We start from the raw sequence: 21,162 nt of genomic DNA on the forward strand, positions 1-21,162 counted from the left end.
GTCCTGCCCTGGGCTTCTATTTCCTTAAAACAAGATATTAAACTCAGCAGAAAGAGGAACTGCTCTGAGGATTTTTAGCATTAAGTGGTTGAGCACAGACCTCTGGGAAAAGATAATTTACCCAATGAAAATAATGAAGCAAGATTTAACTAAGATCATTTTAGTGAGAAACAGTGGTTCTCACTCTGGCTGCACATTCAAATTCCCTGGTGATCTTTCAGAACTATATGACCTAGCTCCACTGGAGTGGTTCTGATTTAATTAGTTTAAGGTGGGACACAGGCATAGGTATTTTTTAAAAGCTCCACAGAGGATTGTAATGAGCAGCCAGAAATGAGAGCCCTTGAAGTATAGCTGACGATGTCAGGTCAATAAACCTATTCCATTAAATGATGGATTACTAGTGAGAATGGGGTGAAGGAACTTTCCCCCCAGATAAGGAATACAGGCCCATTGGTTAAACATAGTTCAAGACTACAAGAAAATAAAAGTCAATTTTCTACTGTGTGATTTTTTTTTTAAGCTGGGAAAAATGTTATTCTCCCCTTACTTGTTAAGAACCCAGGCACTCATATAGACATCAGACATATTTTAAAATAGATTTTATTTCTATTATGAACAATATAGGAAGAGATTAACAGCTCATAGCTGACTGAAAGAAAAACAGAAGAGGAAGAGGGGAGTACCAATCTTGCCCACACAAGGAGACACACAGGAAAAAATAAGGAATTGCAGTGGAAAAGTGATCACAAGGGATGAAGGAGTCCATTATTACTGGGGGGAAAAAATGTAATTGGTGACCAGACTACACCTGGCAATGGGTTTCACTACTGTATCATACCACTGTAGTTTTTCACCTGCTCTCAAGTCAGAACCCCTCCAAGATTTTGAATGAACCACAGAATTACCAAAGCAGGACTGAAAACCAAGTCATATGCTCCTTAACCTAAGACCAGAAACGTAATTCTTCGTTGGCAAACAAGATTCCTTTCTGCTGGTGGGTGAATGAGTAACTGAAGGCAAGGGTAGTTACGCTACTTGCCCTAATCATTGGATTAGTGGTCGCAACTGGAATCAGAACCAAGATTTAACATTGTTAGGGTTTTTTAATTTGTTCCATTTACACTTGATTTGCACCCTAACTCCACTGAAAACAGAAAAGCGTGTAGTGGAATTTCTAAATCTACACCTCTGGAGAGTTTTAAGAGTTGCAAATGTCCAGGTGGGCTGCTAATGTGTGAAGGGTGCCGCCCAGATAATTCAGCGGGATAAAACCTGGGAGTTGAGCAGAAAAGATAAAACATGGATTTTTAGTTTTACGTGGGCGTGTCCACTACAGGAAGAGAGTGAAAGCAAAAGAGAATTGAGGGCTACGGGAAGGAGGGGCGTCCTAAAGAAGCATAGAGTGTGGTTATGGTGGGTAGAAAAGGGATTCCAGGACACCAAAGGCGCAGGGACGAGCCGAACAGAGCTCCCAAGTACCGGCAGACGCTGGGCCGGCGACTCCCAAGTGGGAAGGGCGAGCGCGCACTACAAATCCCAGAAGCTCCCGCTTCCTGGAGCCCACGCCGCGCCGCGCAACGCCTGCCGGGAGTCGGTCGGAACCGCCAACATGTCGCAGCCCAAGAGAAGAAAACTTGAGTCGGGGGGCGGTGGCGAATTAGGGGAGGGAACTGAAGAGAAACATGGCGGAGAGCGGGCGGCAGCTCTGCTGCGACCCCGGAGGACAAGGCGGGAGCGCGACCAGCTGTACTACGAGTGCTACTCGGACATATCGGTCCACGAGGAGATGATTGCGGACCGCGTCCGCACAGATGCCTACCGCCTGGGCATCCTGCGTAACTGGGCAGCGCTGAGGGGCAAGACCGTGCTGGACGTGGGCGCGGGCACCGGCATTCTTAGCATCTTCTGTGCCCAGGCCGGGGCCCGGCGCGTGTACGCGGTGGAGGCCAGCGCCATCTGGCAACAGGCCCGGGAGGTGGTGCGGCTCAACGGGCTGGAAGACCGAGTGCACGTCCTGCCTGGGCCGGTGGAAACGGTGGAGTTGCCGGAGCAGGTGGATGTCATCGTGAGCGAGTGGATGGGCTACGGACTCTTGCACGAGTCCATGCTGAGCTCTGTGCTCCACGCGCGGTCCAAGTGGCTGAAGGAGGGCGGTCTTCTCCTGCCGGCTTCCGCCGAGCTCTTCGTGGCGCCCATCAGCGACCAAATGCTGGAGCTGCGCTTAGGCTTCTGGAGCCAGATGAAGCAGCTCTACGGTGTGGACATGAGCTGCCTGGAGAGTTTCGCCACGCGCTGCATCATGGGCCACTCGGAAATCGTGGTGCAGGACCTGTCCGGCGAGGATGTGCTGGCCCGGCCGCAGCGCTTTGCTCAGCTGGAGCTGGCCCGCGCCGGCCTGGAGCAGGAGCTGGAGGCCGGGGTGGGTGGGCGCTTCCGCTTCAGCTGCTACGGCTCGGCCCCCATGCACGGCTTTGCCATCTGGTTCCAGGTGACCTTCCCCGAAGGGGACTCGGACAAACCCCTGGTGCTGTCCACCTCGCCTTTTCAGCCGGTCACGCACTGGAAGCAGGCACTTCTCTACCTGAACGAGCCTGTGCCAGTGGAGCAAGATACGGACATTTCCGGAGAGATCACGCTGCTGCCCTCCCGGGACAACCATCGTCTCCTGCGGGTGCAGCTGCGCTACAAAGTGGGCGACCAGGAGGAAAAGACCAAAGACTTTGCCATGGAGGACTGAGCGTTAACCTTTTCTCCCAGCCACCTCCTAAGGCAGCCAGACCTGCGTGGTAGAGGCGGAGGGGGCTCGGAGGAGAAAGGGAGATCCCACCTGCAAGTAGGGGGCACTATCTTCTGTCTCCCTTTTGCTTCGTGGCTCCTGGGGAGGGAGAGAGTGACTTCAGTCTCCCTTGGAGGAGATTCTTCTGGCGATATTTATTAAAAAAGTGATCCCGCGGCCCCAAAGATGGAAACAGTGTGTTTATTAATAGGCTTTTAAGCCTCAAAAGCATGTGGTACAAAGCACTTCTATTTCTTTTTTTTTTCTTTGTTTCACGGAAAAAAAGAAAACACGGAAAAAAATGTCCGTTGGTGAAGGTTCCATGCACATCCCTGACACCTCACACCTTATCTAAGTCACAAGCCAGGAAGAAGGGTAATAAAGAGTTTATAGTTAGACTCCATAAATTTCCAGTATGACTTGAATATCTCTCCAGAGCCATATTCTCTCCTTCTCTGAATTCCCTCCTTTCCCAGTTGCCTCTAGGCTACAGTACTTCTTCCTCATTGTTTTTAAAATAAACTTGACAATTGGTAAGGAGGAGGAGGAGACTGAAGAGGCAATTTACCCCAGCTCTTCTTACACTTACTAACATATGGTGCTAAAATTCATGAACACATTACGCCATTAAGTAGAGTGGACTGTCTATATAGCTATACATCCTACCTAAGAAAGCTAGAGAAGGTACATTAAGGAGAAAAAGACCTGAAAGACAGGGAAATAATGGATTTTTTATTTTTGTATTTACTATGAAGACTTAACCAAGAAAATGTTTCATGCGTGTTCCATAATACATTTTTGAATAATTTTATGATAGAGGATGTTTCAGACTCTGACTCAAGGGCTTATTCATCACCATGGGTAAATTATTTAAGCCCACTTAATTAAGGAAAATATTTTCTCAGCCAGAAAAGTTCACTCATTCACTTTTAAATTCCCTCATTTAGGTGGGTCATGTGACTTGGCTTACTTACATCAAGTGAAAAGCTCCCCTTTTAGAGTGTTTTTTTCTTTTTAGCTGAGCCAAATGTGAAAGTTGTGAATTTAGGAAAATCATTTGTAGTGAAGTGTGAGCCATGTTATCAAATTTATTTCCCGGATGTTTCCCTCATCTCTGTGGCAAATGAAACATTGACCTTCTATTTTTATAGATGAAGTGAGAAATCTTGTGTACTGTCGAGTTATAATGCTTTTTACCTTTTTAATATTGTCAGTTCTTAAAAAAATGGTTAAAACCTCTTCAGAATATAGTTCAGGGTAATTCAAACTGCTTACTGTATGTTTTTTTCCCATACTATTAGCTTTTGTATGCTAATAGAAAACAGGTGTGGAAAACTGGTCTTCTGAGGTCCTCTAACAGCTTTGTTTATAACAGTTTTCTGCTCCTTGATTGGTTGGATATTAAGGTACTTAAGTACTATAACTAATTTGCTAAAATTTGTGTTAACACACATAGGATCTGCCATTATGAAGGGGAAAAAAATGTACAAAATCATAGATTTCGTCAAGTAGACTTTGTCAAGATCCTTGAATATCAAGCAATACAGTTATAGTTGTCACCATTTTGATTTCAAGATAGTTAACAGCCTGTGTAAGTGGTATGATCATAGCAAGCTAGGCTTGGTTTTAGCTAGAGGTATAAAATACTCCTTATCTTAGGGTCAACAATATTTTAAGTTGAACATTTATTTAGAATTTTAGTGTATGGTTTTTTAGTAGATTTCTGGTGTTTTTTGTTTTGTTAACTTGCTATCGTGATCCCTTTGCCATATGGGCAAACAAACATTTTCCAACTTCCATTTTTTTTAAATATGTTTTCTAAATATGAGTACTATAGAGTTCTCAATACCAGTATAAGCACACAAAGGGAAGCACTAACTGTAACTCTGGATAACTACAGGAGTGAAAGGTTAAGTATTTCATAATTAGGCAACGTAAGCTTTAAAATTCTTATTGTTACTGTTTCCCAAAAGAAAAATGAATTATTGTAAAAATAAAGCTATTGAAGCAATTAGTCAAGAGGCAGCATAGCCTAGTGGTTAAAAACTTGAATGCTGAAGCCAGACAGCTCATGCCAGAACCAAGCTCCACCACTCTAAGTGTATGATCTTGGGCAAAGTACTAACCTGTTTTTCTCTCCTGTTCTCATGCAAACTGGGGATGACAATGGAACCGTCACCTTAAAAATGTGAGGAAGCAATGAATTAATACATGTACGTGTGAAGTGCCTGGAACATAATAAGATCTCAGTATCTCCTGGCTGTTGTGATTATGGAGAATATGCCAACCTGGAGCATTTGGACACATACAAAATGTGCTACAGAATCAATATTCAACATTTTGGTTTTTTTACAGGTATTGTTTGACAGTATCAACATGGCAGTATATGACAAGCAATGTATGACACTGGATACCAGATGATCCAAAGGAAGCCCAAGCCTTTTGGCGTGAGGACACTTCCAGAAGGATGAGAGTGTGAGATGCGTCAACATCCAGGCACTGTCCAATCTCTGTATGAACTGGTACTGATTGCTTAGGGGCACCTGGCCATGGAAAGGAACTACCAGTCTTAAGGAGAGAAACACATGGGGAAGTTCTACCTGCTTTACGCAAATAGCTGACATTTATTTAGCACTGTGAAACTTTCCAAATATTTCCATTCATTCACTGGACCAATGGACATTTTATTGAGTCTACAATCTAACAGTCACTGTGATAAGCACTTAGGATACAAACCAATAAGACATAGTTTCTGCCTCCAAGTAGGTATGTCCATAGGCTAAACCGGAAAGTAAAATAAATAATGATGGGATGACACCAGTTGTTAGGGAGGGCAGGTAATTAGGAAAAATGACACAGATACTAAAGAATTCATCCGGGGTTACATAGCTAATTTTTGACAATTGAACACAAGTCTTTCAATTCCTTATCCCAAACAAAACAGAAATCACTTTTAATTATATTAACCTTGCGTGCTTTAATTAGAAAAGAAAAAAGTTCATACCTCTGGAGTGGGTGACAACAGTTTTTATCTTTCGATTAACTAAGGGAAAAGTCCTTAGTTTAAGGAAGTCTCATCGGAGATCCAATAGACCTGAAAGAGCCACCTTCAGTATATAGTATCTCAAGATTGACAGATAGTAAGCACTCACTGAAATACCCCCTGTACCTATTTCCCTAACAGAGGTAATCAAATGTGGCACTCTTTCTGAGGGCCTCAGGAAACTGAATCCCCAACACTAACAAAAGTAGATCAACTCTGCCATTCTGGCTATAGTGCTGGAAAGCAGAGAGGCATCCGATGAGGCATTCATTCATTTAATTATTTAATAGACACCAACTATGTAACAAATTCTATGATAAATAAGCAAATCCTAACCTCAAAGAACTGGGATACAGTAGGGGAATAAAATTACCTGCATTGATAATTTGCATACATTCTGTAGCCTGGAAAAATTTCATTCCAAATAATTTTACCTCTGCTAAAGCAGGGTTGGGAAGCCAGGCCTCCTACCAATTCCATTCTTAAATTCCATTCCATTCTTAAATTCTCCCAGGTGCAAAAATAATATTACTTATCACATTATGAGATCTCAGAGAAAAATTCCTGTATGGTCTTAGTTCCGAAAATAAATCTATGTCCTCTAAATAACTGGTTTATTTCAGCTAATGGACACAGTATATTAGGTAGATGATTCTTCTCACATTGGTTATTAGAAAGTTGAGCCAAATTTATGGTTCACTTGGGCTCTTTTTTTAGCTTTATACCTGGCTCCATTTCCATACCCCATTTTTTTTTCTTGATTTATCTCTCACTTATAATAAATATTGCATGTTTTGTTGGAATTTATGTATCTTCGTTCTAATACTATGACATTAAAATATGTTCCTACTTTCTGGGATACCTGCAGAAGTTCTGAGGGCAAAGATGTTTGAGAAAGGGCCAGAGGGTTCTGAGATATGCCCCCTTTATTTCCTATGAAATTTGGTATCCCACATTGTTAATATGGATGGATAGCTGATTGGATCCCATCCTTGTAGCTAACCTACAGCATTTTATATTTTGTAGAATCAAGATTTCTGAATGTGTGAAAAACTCTGAGACGTGTAGACAACCTTGAGGAAAACTTGAAAGTTGTGCACCTCTTTCTAAACCCAGACTAGGCCCTGATTGAATCTTAAACACAACAGTAAAGAGAATTGAAGATTGCCAAACCTCTCCCCCAAAATGTGTCAGAATAGTTTAAAGTAATGATAAAGAGGAAGATTATATAATGAGACCATTTCTTAAAATATCATAGATGCTTGTAGAGAAAGGCATTTGAAACAAAGAATCTTGGACCTAACTAAACAAAGAGAATTTTAATAAAAATTAAGACATGACCGTTATATACTTACCCTTCTTTCTATTCTCTCCCTAGATGATCTCATCCAGCCCCATCACTTTAAATACCGTATTTGCCGGTGTATAAGACGATTTTTTGGCCCTGAAAAATATGCCTCCAAGTGGGTGGTTGTCTTATACGCAAGGTACACTTCAGATAGACTGCCCATAGTGCTTGCTCCATGCCATAGTGGCCTCCCGATGCCCGCCCACTTCATTCCACATACCGTTCAGGCATCAGCAGCGCTGCTGGGTGTATGCTTGGCTGTTATGCGATTTTGCTGTTATGCGATTTTACCACACTTGCAAAATCGCACACAGCCGACCATACACCCAGTATGATAGCGCAAAATCGCGAATCGTGATACCATACTGGGTGTATGGTTGGTTGTGTGCTATTTTGCGAGTGTGGTAAATTCGGGTTACCGTATATTTCTTTACATATGCATTGAAGATTCGTGATTTTGCGCTATCATGGTGCCTGTTAGAATGTTGAAGAGCTCGCACTTGCGCACTAGTGAGGTCCCAGGGAGATGCTGATGCAAGGATGGACCAGATTGCTATAGTGACAGGGCGGGCAAACAGGGAGCAGGGACCAATCAAATCGGGCTTTGTATACAGCCAACAGCCAACCACAATACTGCACCATTGTACAGTACAGCATAGAAAATGTCGACCAGTCAAACCCCTATCATCCCTATCATGGCACCAGCCAAAAGAAAGAAGTATGATGCAAATTTTAAACTGAAAGTTATAAACTTTGCTAAGGAAAATAATAATTGTGCTGCTGTAAGACAATATGGAGTAACAGAAAAGATGGTTCGGGACTGGAAATCAAATGAGAAAGCATTAAAGAGTATGCCAAGGGGTAAGTGTGCATTAAGAAGAGGCACCCCACACTGGCCAGAACTTGAAAAACATGTAGCAGACATGGTGGCTCAACATCGCCAAAACGTTATGTGGTGACACGAAATACAATACGCTTGTTTGCACTTCAGTGGGCCAAATCAAATCTGATATTGTTTTACCTTTTATTTGGTGTGTGGAAGGTGTGCGGAAGAGGGGGTAGTCTTATACGGCGAGTATATAACAAACTCTGTATTTTGAGTGGAAATGTTAGGGGGTCGTCTTATACGCCCAGTCGTCTTATATGCCGGCAAATACGGTAGTGTACTATCTATATGCTGATGACTCCTTGAAGGCAAGACAACAGCACAGATCATTTATATCAGGTCACTCATCGGTGAGTGTTTATTGAATGCTTGTTACATGAGAGTACTATTTTTGGTTTTAGTATATCAAGAAGTATAGGATAAGGTCCCTGGCCTGAAGGAGCTGAGTCTTAAGTGGAGAGCAAATGTCTCAGCTTTGGAAAGATACTGCAATGCCAAGTGAATCACATGGACAAGTGCTATAATAAGAGTTTGGTCATTGCAAGATGGAAGAATCAGAGCTTCTCCCTGAAAATGGAGGAATGGACCTAGATCTTGCTGATTTCAATCATGTCAAGATCCTACTTAGGTACTCGCTACCTGGAACATTCTTTCTTTAGACTGCATGTTACACACACTCTCGCTCACCTTTCAGTTCTCTATTCCAGTGTCACCTCAGAGTAGCTTTTCTTGACTACCATGATATACACCACAGATACTGTTTTCCCCTTGTTATCTGAAATTCAGTTGTTTTCTTGTTTATTGCATTTCTCACAATGTAAGATTTGTGAGAGCAAGAATCTTATTGCTCCTCTTGTTCACCATTGTCTATCCATTGAAAACATCTGGCACAAAGTAGGTTTTCAATAAATATTTGTTGAGTAAATGGGCCTTGTAAGCCAAATGGAACTTTTATGAGGACAGAGTAACCATTCTAGGCAAGGACAATAGTTTGAAAAACAAATGCTTAGACCTTTTCAATCATGGTCTATAGATGGCTTTCTGCTGTCTACATAGAAATTTTAGTAACGCCTGGGATACTGACAATATCACTGATGGACAGTGCAAATGATTAGGCTTGTCACTATTATAATAATTCCTATTCAGCTTAAAACCAGTGATCCTTCTCCTGGGTCTGCCAATTTTCCCTAAGCACACAGCATGAAGCTTGTCAAAGAGGACTTGGTCGAATCTCTAGAAATAAAACTTTACAAGGCACAAGACAAATAAAAGTGTTGGTAAGACTTTCAAAACTATTGGCTTAGCTTTTAGGATTTCCATGAACAAAAGAGAAAGACCGAAAATTATGACAAAGGATGAAAATGCAACCAAGGTATAATTTTTATTAATGTTGATAAAAACTTTTTGCCCAAAACTATATTTTGGCAACCAGTTTACTTAGAGTTCCTCCTAACTACTTGCCTGCCAATTTTCCCCTGAGTGGACAAGATCCCACAAAATTGCATAAAAGCCACTGAAGAAGTTACAAACCTGTGTGCTCTTCATTCATTGTCAGTTCAATGCTGCCCAGCCTATGCCAGGAGATCATCCTTGGCCTGGTCTGTGTGGGGTTAGCATGAATCTGCATTTCTTCCTTTGGCATAGGAAGTAGACAAGATTTTCTCGCTGAGCACTCTGTATGGTTAAAGCTCAGCAAAGGCATGCTTGATGATAGACTACAGTAAGAGGCAGCAACCACACAGTGAGGCTGCATACCAACATAGTTTGTCAGACTTTTACTAAAAACTATTTTGAAAAACAATTCATTTATTCTGATAGTATTTTTGTATTAAGAAAGTAATGCATGCTGATTATAGCACATTTCAAACTATAGAAACACAGGAGAAAAAAATAATATATCACCCATAATTGTACCCCTTAGACTACTTCTATTCCAACTTTTATGTATGCTTGTTCTTGAATTTGATAAAAATGATATCATGCTATCTTCTATAATCTTAATTTAAATAATTATAACACCATCATGTTTTTTTTCCAAATAGCACTTATCACCACCTGAAATTATTTTGTTTCTTTCTTTACTTCTATATTGACTTTCTCCAAATAAAATCTACATTTTATAGAGCAGAATCCTCTGTTATGTACTCAAGAAATTAATTAATGAATAAGTGTTAAATTAATATTCTTATAATTATTATCTTATGTACTGGTATTTCATATCTTTAGATTTCCCTAAGTATTTTGCGTATTTTCAATTTTAATGAATTTTGATATATGGCTTTCTGGAAGGTTGTCAAAATACACATTCCCAATAAAGATATGAGAAAATCTGTTTCTTGATATCCTCACTCACTAATTTTTATTAATCTTATTTTTTAAACCTTATTCATTAAAAGAAGCTACTTTCTTATTTAAATTTCATTGCCCTAGCCCTAACTAAATCGCTGAGAATCTTTCCTTGTATTCGTTGGCCCTTTGCATTTCATTTTCTGTGAATTTACTGTTTATTTTACCCGTTTTCCTATTAGATTTTATGGCTATTAGAGGACTCTTTGTTAATTAGGAGTAGTCTATCATATGTACTATAACACATGCATTTAATTTTTTACTTAATTAATTTTGGGTTATTGAGAATTTTTCCACTTAAACAAATCCAAATCTAGTTATTTTGTTTGTAATTGCTCCTGAGTTTTTTCTTTTTTCTTGATTAAGAAGGCTTTTCCTAATTGAAAATTGGGAAGACTCCCAAATTAGCTTCCATTTTCATTATCTGATTTTTAAATTTAGATATTTAATCTCTGTGTAATTTGTGTTTTGTTTTGCTTTTCACAATTTGAGGTAATGATTCTTTGTTTTCAATGTAAAAGCATAAAATCCATGTAATTATGCTACCAAATTACACTTTTAGCATAAATTGGTCTCTGTGGATGGGCTGGGTGGTTCCTATGCTGATCTTGGCTGGACTGGCTCATGTAGCTGCGAGCAGATCATAGGTCAAAAGGTGGCTGGGTTCAGCTAGGAAAAATGGGATGGTTGTTCTCCCTTACCTAGCATATAGTATTTGATTGTTTTTACTCTATAACCTTCTCCATGTTTCTTCCTATTCCTCATAAGGGAAGAGAGTATTTTTGCTCTTTCAGGTAGAATTCCTGGCTTAACTGATTTTACAAAAAGCCTTAGATGAATTTAGTATCCATACGCTAGAAAATTCTATTATTCTAAAAGGAAATCAAAATATCATATTCCAAAAAGGTGGTATATTTTTAATTGAACAATAACTTTGAGACTAAGTTCTGGCTGGCAAAATCATAATAAAATAAAATTGAACATGTTATTGTTCCTCAAAAACACCTTCACCAATTTACAACAAGTTTTATTGGAAAGAAATTTATTTAAAACCACAATGCACATGCCAAGTTCTGCCATAATGTCTTAAAATTGCTTCAATATAATGTTTGTGGTCCATCCATATCTAACCTGTACATATGAAATATGACATTATTATAAAGTGTAATTATTTCCAGAAACTTTAAAATAAAAAAGTGTTTTTAATTAAACATTTTTCTTACAATATATTAACTGTAAGTCTCTTAATCTCAGAAAAAAATAGGCAATATTTTAACCAAGTCTTGACAAAAATGAATTAAGTCTATTTTTTAAATGTCTTATTACTTGCAAGTTTCAGCCTGATATGATTTTAAAATAGCCAAGTTATAAACCCCTGAAAATTGGAGTTTATAATGGAAATACTGACATACCCTTAACTTTCAGAAAGACGAATGTGCTGCTGTAATAACGTTTGCTGATGCTACCTCAGTGTAGCAACACGGCTAGGGTGCTAGATGAAGTATTTCAAATATAAAACTGGTTGAATACTTACCGAAATATTTTCCTATGTTTCTAAAATTTTAGAAAATTATTTCTTGTTTTGGAAATTCTTTTTCTGTCACATTATAAAAAACAAGTTTAAAGCCCTCTTTTTCTGCTTTCTGTAACATTTCCTTAGTTATCCCATCTTCTCCCATGGCCGCTTCCACAGGGCTTTCCTGTCTTAGTGAATTGCACCTCCATCTACCAGTTAGTTATGCAAGCAAGAAAATTAGAGGTCTGTCTTAACTCCTCATATTACTTCTTCGCCACATCGCTTTGGTTGCAAATACTGAGGGTTTCACTACTAAAATATATTTTGAAACCATTTATCCTTTATTATCACTGCAATTGCCTTAATCCATGCTACCAAAACCTCTGGCAAAGACAATCATTTAATAGCCTCCTGACTTGCCTTTCAGGATAGCCAATAGTTGATTAAGGAAAGTTTTTATTTATAGAATTCTGCAAATAAAGCAGTAGAAATAATAGAATTAGAAAATAACCATTTTGGAACTCATGATGAAATAATGGATCTCTGTAATGATATTCATAGTTCCTAAAACTAGGAGGGGAGTTTTCTATGGAGCATTTTTTAATGAAGGAATCAGGCTCAGATTTGATCTGAAATGCTCAGAGTCCATTTATTGTACTGACCAGTAAAGTGGGAAAACCAGTTACTATATGTCTTGAAATATGATGAATGCAACAGATGTATACTTGCCTAAACTATTGAACCTGAATGTAGCAAGGCCTCTAGATTTATGGGAGATATAGGGAATGGAGGAATAAGGTAAAAACTATGAGAAGTAATCAGCCAAATCTAGAAGGTGAGAATTCCACAGAAAAACAATGGCCTGATTTCTCTAACAAATCAATGGCATATAAAACGCAACGTGATGGGGGGCGGGGGGACGTAGTTGTTATAAAATAAGACTCTTAAGAGACATAATAGCTGAATGCAATATGAGTACCTAGTGGATCTGATTCACACAAACCACTTGTACAAATCATATTTGAGACAATAAGGGAAATTCAAATGTAGACTGTATCAAAAATATTAAGAAATTGTTAATTTTTTAGGTATGAAAAAGACAATGCAGTTGCTTTTAAAAATGTTCTTCTTAGAGATATATACTGAGGTATCTCTGGGTGAAATGACATTATATATGGGATTTGCTTGAAAATGCCCCATGAAATAAAAAGGAGGGTGAAAAGAGGAAGAAGATCAACATATACTGATAACTATTATAACAGGGAATGAACACATGGGGTTTATTATACTATTTTCTTTATTTTTTGTGTTTTCAAATTTTCCCCTAAGAAATCATTGTAGAGGAGCATTTAAGTCCTCTGTAAAAGAAATTATAAGGCCTTAGCAAAGCTTGTCATAGTGGAGAGGGAGAAAAAGATACAGATTTGAGATCTATTTTTAAATTAGTAGAAATTATTAATGAATCAGAGGAGGAAGTTAAGGAAAAACACAGGAATCCATGTTGATTCCTTGGTTTTTGATTTGAGCAACTGGCTAGATAAATGGTGTCATTTACTGAGTTAGTTTAGACTTCAGAGGAACAGGCTTGGGGATGCATTAAAAATCCAATTTCAGACATTGAGACCTGTATTAGTTTTCTGTTGATGCAGTAACAAATGATCACATACTTAGTGGCTTAAAGCAACACAAATTTATTATCTTACAATTCTAAAGGTCAGAAGTCCAAAATCAGTTTCACTCAGCCCAAGTCAAAATGTCAGCAGGGTTAGATCCTTCTGGAGGATCCAAGGAGGACCTGTTTCCTTTTCATCTCCAGCTTCTAAAGGCTGTCCTCAGTCCTTGGCTTGTGGCCTTACCTCCCATCTTCTTTTCTCCCTCTTGCTTCCATGGTCATATTACCTTCTCTGACTTTGACCTTCTTGCATCCCTCTCGTAAGGAACCTTTTGATTATATTGATCCTACCAAGATAATAATTCAGGATAAATTCCCCATCTCAAGATCCTTTATTTAGTCCAACCTGCAGAGTCTCTTTTGCCATGTAAGGTAACATATTCAGTTCTGAGGATTAGGACATAGACGTCTTTGGGGCACCATTATTTAGCCTACCTCAAGGTCAAATACATTTGAAGCACCTATTAGGTGTCCCTGTAGAGATATGTTAGTTATGAGTGCAGAGGTCGGAAGAGAGAACTGAAAGATTAAATTTGGGAGTAATCAGCATACAGATATGCTTTGAAACTAAGTTCTGGTTGAATCTGAGAATTCCAAACTTAGCAGATGGTATCCCAGGTGACTTCAGCGTGAGACATTCAGGAAGCTAGGCAAGCGCTGCCCCTGAAAAGCCAAGAGAGCAGCCCATTCACGTAAGACGGAGAGTTGTAGTGAATGTGGCTGAGAGGTCAAGCAAGAGAAAACATATTCATTGAGTTTGGCATCATACATAAAGTTAGTAATTTCTCCAAGAGCAGTTCCAGTCCAACTGAAGTGGGTTGAAGAATGAAATGGACCCAGCAGAGCTTCACTGTGAAGAATAGAGACTTGCACATAACAGCCAGAGGAAGATTTGGGCAAAGGAAGAGGTGTCCTCCTTTTCTCAAGACAGGAGATAAAAAAATATGCTTATTTGTTGGTAGAAATGATCTAGTAGAAAAAAAAAGGTTTATAATGAAAGAGAAAGAAGGAGTAAAGGAAGGAGGGACATCCTTAACAGGAAACAAAGGGGTTCCCCAGCAAAAGAGAAAGGTTTTGATGGGAGCAGAGCACTTCCGTGGGCATAAACAAGGGAAGGCGGGATGGTACAAGTGGAGGCTGGCAGGTAAGTTTGCAGAGCTACCAGGAAGTAGATCTGCTTTGGTAGCTCTATTTTCTTAGTTGAGAGTTGCAGGTGAAGGTGGGGAGTCAAGTGAGGTTGGGGAGTCAGTTGATGAGGGAAGGTTGGAGAACTGTTCTATCAAAACTGGTACTATAAAGTCCCCTTCACAGGGCCTATTTGCTGCTGACAAAAAAAGGGGGAGAGGGGTGCGTGATAGAAAGCCTTTCCCTCGTGATGAGATGGATTGGGGAGGACAGTTTCCTAAGTCTGATATTTGTAAACACATTATTTTGGATTGATCATTAAATTATAGTCAAATATAATAAACTAATAGATTAGAAGAGAGTGTTTCTTTTGTGCTGATGCAGTAGGTATATGCTGACTGCTTGAAATTCACTATGCAGAAAGGATTTCAAAGTTCAACATGTTGTAATGAGTTATTAAGAAGTAGACTTAAAAGTATGTAAAAAAAAAAAAGGTAGATTCTCTCTGTAGCCCTAGATGAGCATTTGTCCCTAAGCTTTGACATCAATTAACGCCCCAGAACCCCATAAAATAGCTGTCTCATCCCAATTAAGAAAGGAGTTGTTTCAACAGCCTTGCTTTCCAGCCTCAATAATATTTTGCCCACCCTCTCCCAAGTCATAAGCAGATCATATACCAATGACTGAAAGCCCCAGACTGCCTGGATTCAAATTCTCACACGAACATCAGAAGAGCAAAAATGTGTTGTTTCTGGGCTAAAACTCTCCATCCCTATCTAAGGTTTAGGATTTAAGGTTGTGAGTGCCAGAAATGAAGAGTTACTGTGCTTGAATTTTGTTTTGAGGGGTATACACCTTTGGAAGTATCTTTCAATGCAGCACCACAGTCTTGTTAAGTAGGGATGTGTCTCTATATCTCTGAGACTGTTTCTGATTAGTTCGCTCATTTATTCTATTCTTTAGACTCCACATATAAGTGAGATCATATGGTATTTGTTTTTCTAGATAAAACTGACGGTTGCTGGATGGGAGGGGGCTGGGGACGAGGGAGAAGGTAAGGGGATTAGAAAGCACAAATTGGTAACCACAAGATTGCCATGGGAATGCGAAAGACAGCTTGGGAATATGATCAATAATGTTGTGAAGATTTTGTAGGGTATCTGATGGACTCTTGTCTTATTAGGGAGACCACTTCATGGATGGTGTAGATACCTGACCACTGCGCTGTACACCTGAAGAGCTGAAGCTGAATAATAATGAATGTCAATGATAATTATATATATATATATATAGATAGATAGATAGATAGATAGTCACAGGATGTGGAGTACAGCATAGGGAATAGAGTCAATGGAATTGTAACATCTATGTATAGTGTCAGAGGGGTAGTAGTAGATTGGGGAGGGTATGGTTATCACTTTGTGAGGGGTACAAACAAAAAAAAGGGATGTGTCTCAATCTATATTCCCTTTGGGAGGAGTGAGGTACTAAATAGTTATCTTAGGGGAAAAAAATGACTTTACTAGGACAGCATAATAGGATTGTTTATTAAAATGCAACCAATTAGATTGCATTTTCAAGACACATGTTATTGGTTACTTTGATTCCATTCACAGAAATAATCTGGGTTCTTGATCTGAACCAGGAAATAACTTAATTCAAGAGTATTACCAAACTGTCCCCTAAGGCATAAGAAGGGTTATTGCTAGAAGAAGTTAATATCAACTACATGTCATTTATTTAGTTAGTTACTAATTTTACTTTAATAAGTTAACACCTGACTTTATCTCTAAATTCTCAGTGTGCTCTACTCTGGTTGACTGTGCACCAAAAATAACACCATTAATAATTTGCCTTTATAGTGCAAAGCTCTTTCATAGATATAAAAAAAATGTACTCTTACCACCTTTCCTTCAGAAGAGAAAAAGTTTACTATTCCCATTTTTTCTAAAAAAGCAATTAGAGCACAGGCATTAAAAAGTACTAGCCCCAAATACATCAGGTTTCTTTGACTTACAGTTTAATTCATCTGCCACAAAATTTGTATGAGTAAGTGTAAAAATGTAAACTGAATGGAGCATTTAGGAGACCGTTGAAGGAAGGTTCCAATTCCACTTGCTTTGTCTTCTGAATTCACTTGCAGCAAGACTCAATTCAATTCAACAAGCATGGAGTAAAGATTTATGTGTAATGCACTTAGAACTTTGTAAGAAGGCAAAAATATCAGTTAATAATAATTTGAAACAAAGACTTTGGCACAAAACATATTAGGTTCATTCACTAGGTTGTTTTCTGAAATTAAAAATGATGGATTGCTCCCCATCTTGATGCTGTTAGACTTAATGCTTTTGTTGCTTTTGCTTTTGTCGTTTTGGTAGTGATAATGTTGAATTTCTAATTCACTGATTTTTCAGTGCAACAGACAGAATTGTTCAAAATTCTTATTTCATTCAAGGCAAAAAAAATTGCAATTACTTTTTGTATTTGACTCGAAATTGGGTAATCAGTGGTCATTACCTTCCTGGTGAGGGACCTCCCTCCTATAAGGCTTGATACAGCTGGTTCTATGTGGATAAATGTTCAACTACGTATTTGCCTATGAGGACTGATGCTCCTTCTTATGTTATTTTGGTAACTCCCTAATTACTTAACACAGTCTGTTAGATATACTAGGCACTCAATAAATATTGATTAATTTTAAGTTATTTAATTCTAACATTTCTGAATTATAGGAATGTTATATAAAGAGGGATGAATTTGGATGATTGAGTGGGCCATTAAGCCATTTAGGCACTCAACAGAGATTGGAAGTGCTTTTCTGAACAAGACAGTTAAAGGGAAAAAAGAAAATAAACCAGTCACTTTAAGAGAAAATAGTTGGATTATAAGTCCTCTTGCAATATCAGAGAGGGCTGTGGTTTTGGCAGAAGATAGGCCTACAAGGTAACCTTTACTGTGCAAAGTGATACTTTCTAGAAGTTCAAAACATCATTGACTGAGTAACCAGAGAAGTGACATTGGAGAGAAAAAATAGCAATTCAAAAGGGGACAGACCAGAGGCACTCACCTGAGATTTCAGTGATTGAGTGCATTAAGCAGAGGCCCAGAAAATGTTTAAGACTGAGCAGAAAAGCCAATGCAGCCCAAGGGGGAAATAATGTAGCATCAAAACATAGGTTTTGCACACTAAGGCTGCACAGGTATTGAGTCTACATATGCATAATATCAATCTAACAAAACAGACACACAGTCTGCTTTGCTGGGCATAGCTAGTCCTTCTTTAAAGGAAAAGGGACCCAGGGAGCACATCTTTGGATCTACCTCAAGGTCTGTGCTCAAATGTTACTTCCTTAGAGATCTGCCCAGAGCACTCAATTAAAATAGTACCTCACCCCTTTGCCTGATGGTATATTGTATAGAATAGCTGTTCATTTATTGTTTGTTCCCCACACCAAGACATAGAAACCATGACAGTAGGGACACTGTCTGGTTTACCACTTTGTCATCAGAACGACCGTAGTGCCTACACATAGCAAGCTCTCAATAAATACAGAGGGTGTCAAAAAAAGTATACACATTTTAAGAAAGGAAAACTGTATTAAAATTGTAATACTCAATATATACCGATAACAAAAGATGAATGCAAGTCACATTTGCCTTCTGCAATTACAAGAGGTGCTCAAAGTGGTTACTGTCAGCATCCAGACACTTCTGATTATGGCGGACTACTGCTTGAGCAACGTTGATCAAAGTGTCCACTTGTATACATTTTTTTGGTATCCTCGGTATTTGTTGGATGAATGCACAAATAAATAATTAATTGAGCTAGTTTGCATTTTTGGTTATTGTAATCAACTTTGGGAGAAACATTCTTATAATTTATTTTGGTCTACTTGTCTAATTTTCTTAAGATAAATTGTTAGAAGTGGAATTGTTGGGTGTGCATATTTTTAAAGACTTTTGATAGAATGCCAAGTTGTTATCCTGAAAAGACATTCAAATTTATATTCTTCCAGTGTAGGATACTCCTCATTTCTTATACCTTTCCATAAAAGGGCATTATCGATCTCGTTAACTTGTACCAATTTTATGGGTGGTGTTTTATTTTGAATTTATTTGATTATTAGGTGCATTCGAGTTAGGCTATTTTCATACTATTGTTGATACTTCTTCTTTTGTGAATTGTTATTACAATGGGCTTATCTCATTATTCAGCTTTTACCTTGTTTCATTGATTTGTACAAGCTCTTTATATATTAGAAATATTAACTCTTTGTTAGTTGTGTTACAAAATATTTTTAACCACTTTGTCATTTGTTGGTCAGTCTTCTTTATTATGGAAATTTGGCAGTAAAAGTTTTCATTTTTATGTCATCTGAACAATCAGGATTGTTCTTTAGGGTTTTTACCTGTGGTATAATAAATTAAAAATTGCCAAAACTCCTTGGCAGCCTCTCTCTTTCCCACCCCTTGAAACTGGCAGATCTTGTGAACTGATATGATTAACAGAATGAGGCAGAAGTGGCTTTATATGAACTTCTGAGAAAGGCCTCCAAAAGGCTTTCGCTTTTGCCTCTTTGAAACCCGGAGGCTACTGTACTCTGAATAGGCCCAGTTTAGCCCCCTTGAAGATGAAAGATAAACCACCCTTTTTTCCTAGCTGAACCCAGCCACCTTTTGACCTGTGATCTGATCTAAGCTACATGAGCCAGTCCAGCCAAGATCAGCATAGGAACCACCCAAACAATCCACAGAAGTCTAAGAAATAATACATCATTATTTAAATGCACTAAAATTTAGGGTAGTTTGTTACATAGCTATAAATAACAGATACAATGGCTTTGCTTTATGCTCAGATATTATATTCATTATATTATAATTATAGAAATAAACACCTAAATTGTATTTTAGTATATTTATTAATTTAGTTTTTACTTTTTTATCTTTAAGTATAAATTATTTTTGCTGTAATATGTGAGATAGGATTTCAACATAACTTTATTCTCCAAATTGCTGTATCACTGTACCCAAATCATATATTGAATAAGTTATATTAGTCATTTTAAATTCACCATACCAAAATTCCCCAAATTTGAATTTATTTGGTAACTCTTTAAACTTTCCATCGATTTTTAAAATTTGTCCCTAGTCTAGTATCACACGTTTAATAAATGCAGTTTTATATGCCTTTTTAAATAAGACTTTAGTTTTTCAGACAAACTTTAAGTTCATAGCTAAATGAGAAGAAAATACAGAGATTTTTCTTTTTTCTTTTTTTTTTTTTTTAAGCTGAGCCATCCTGCTACCTGTTGGCAGCTCAGCGGCTGCTCAGCTCGGGCTGGACTCGAACCGCTGTTGCTCAGAGCTCAAACTCTTGAGCGAGCTCTTAACCAACTGAGCCACTCGGCCGGCCCTCAGAGATTTTTCTTATACCCCTTGCTCCCACATATGTGTAGCCTCCGCCAGTATCAACATCACTAACTGAAGTGGTACATTTGTTGTAATTGATAACCGACACTAAAAAACTATAATCAACCAAAGTTCATAGTCCATTATGGTTCATTCTATGTCTTTGGACAAGTGGATAATGACATGTATCCATCATTATAATATCATGAATATTTTGCCTATTCATTCTCTCCCCTCCCCCCACCCTCACCAACAATTGATCTTTCTTCTGTTTTCATAGTTTAGCCTTTCCCAGAATGTCATGTAGTTGGAATCATACAGTATGTAGACTTTACAGATTGGCTTCTTACACTTAGTGATATGCATTTAACTTTCCTTCGTGTCTTTTCATGGCTTGATAGCTGATTTATTTTTAGCACTGAATAATATTCCATTATCTGGATGTACCACAGGTCATTTATCCTTTTACCTACTGAAGGACATCTTAATTGCTTCTAAGCTTCAGCAATTATGAATAAAGCTGCTATAAACATCGTGTACAGCTTTTTGCAGGTATAAGTTTTCAGCTCCTCTAGGTAAATACCAAGCAGTACAATGCTGGATTGTATGGAAAGAGTATGTTTAGTTTTGTAAGAAACCGCCAAACTGTCTTTCAAAGTGGCTGCACCATTTTGCATCCCCACCAACAATGTATGGGAGTTCCTGTTGCTCTAAGACCTCACCAGCATTTGCTGTGATCAGTGTTCCAGATTTTGTGCGTTCTAATAGGTCTGTAGTGGTATCTCATTGTTATTTTAATTTTCATTTCCCTAATGACCTGTGATGTAGAGTATCTTTTCATGTGCTATTTACCATTTGTATATCTTCTTTGGTGAGATGTCTTCAAAAGTGTTTGGCCCATTTTTTAATTAGATTGTTTTCTTATTGTTGAGTTTTAAGAGCTCTTTGTATATTTTGGTTAACAGTCCTTTATCAGTTGTATCTTTTGCAAATATTTTCTTCCAGTCCGTAGCTTGTCTTCTTATTCTCTTGATTGTG

The 21,162-nt window shown here is 38.4% G+C and overlaps 1 protein-coding gene across 2 annotated transcripts; it reads left to right on the forward strand.

Moving 5' to 3' along the window:
- Positions 1-664: 664 nt before the first annotated feature.
- Positions 665-7,094, forward strand: PRMT6 (protein arginine methyltransferase 6). 2 transcript variants are annotated; one of them, XM_019630745.1, is made up of 2 exons: positions 665-3,154; positions 5,135-7,094. In XM_019630745.1, the coding sequence occupies exon 1, from the start codon at positions 1,613-1,615 to the stop codon at positions 2,738-2,740; it is 1,128 nt and encodes a 375-aa protein (XP_019486290.1). In that variant the 5' UTR covers positions 665-1,612; the 3' UTR covers positions 2,741-3,154; positions 5,135-7,094. The 2 variants fall into 2 exon arrangements, with proteins under 2 accessions (XP_019486290.1, XP_019486291.1); XM_019630746.1 differs by having other exon boundaries at positions 665-2,836; positions 5,135-7,093.
- Positions 7,095-21,162: the final 14,068 nt, after the last annotated feature.

The sequence above is a fragment of the Hipposideros armiger genome, unplaced genomic scaffold, assembly GCF_001890085.2.
Source record: "Hipposideros armiger isolate ML-2016 unplaced genomic scaffold, ASM189008v1 scaffold_939, whole genome shotgun sequence".
NCBI lineage: Eukaryota > Metazoa > Chordata > Mammalia > Chiroptera > Hipposideridae > Hipposideros > Hipposideros armiger.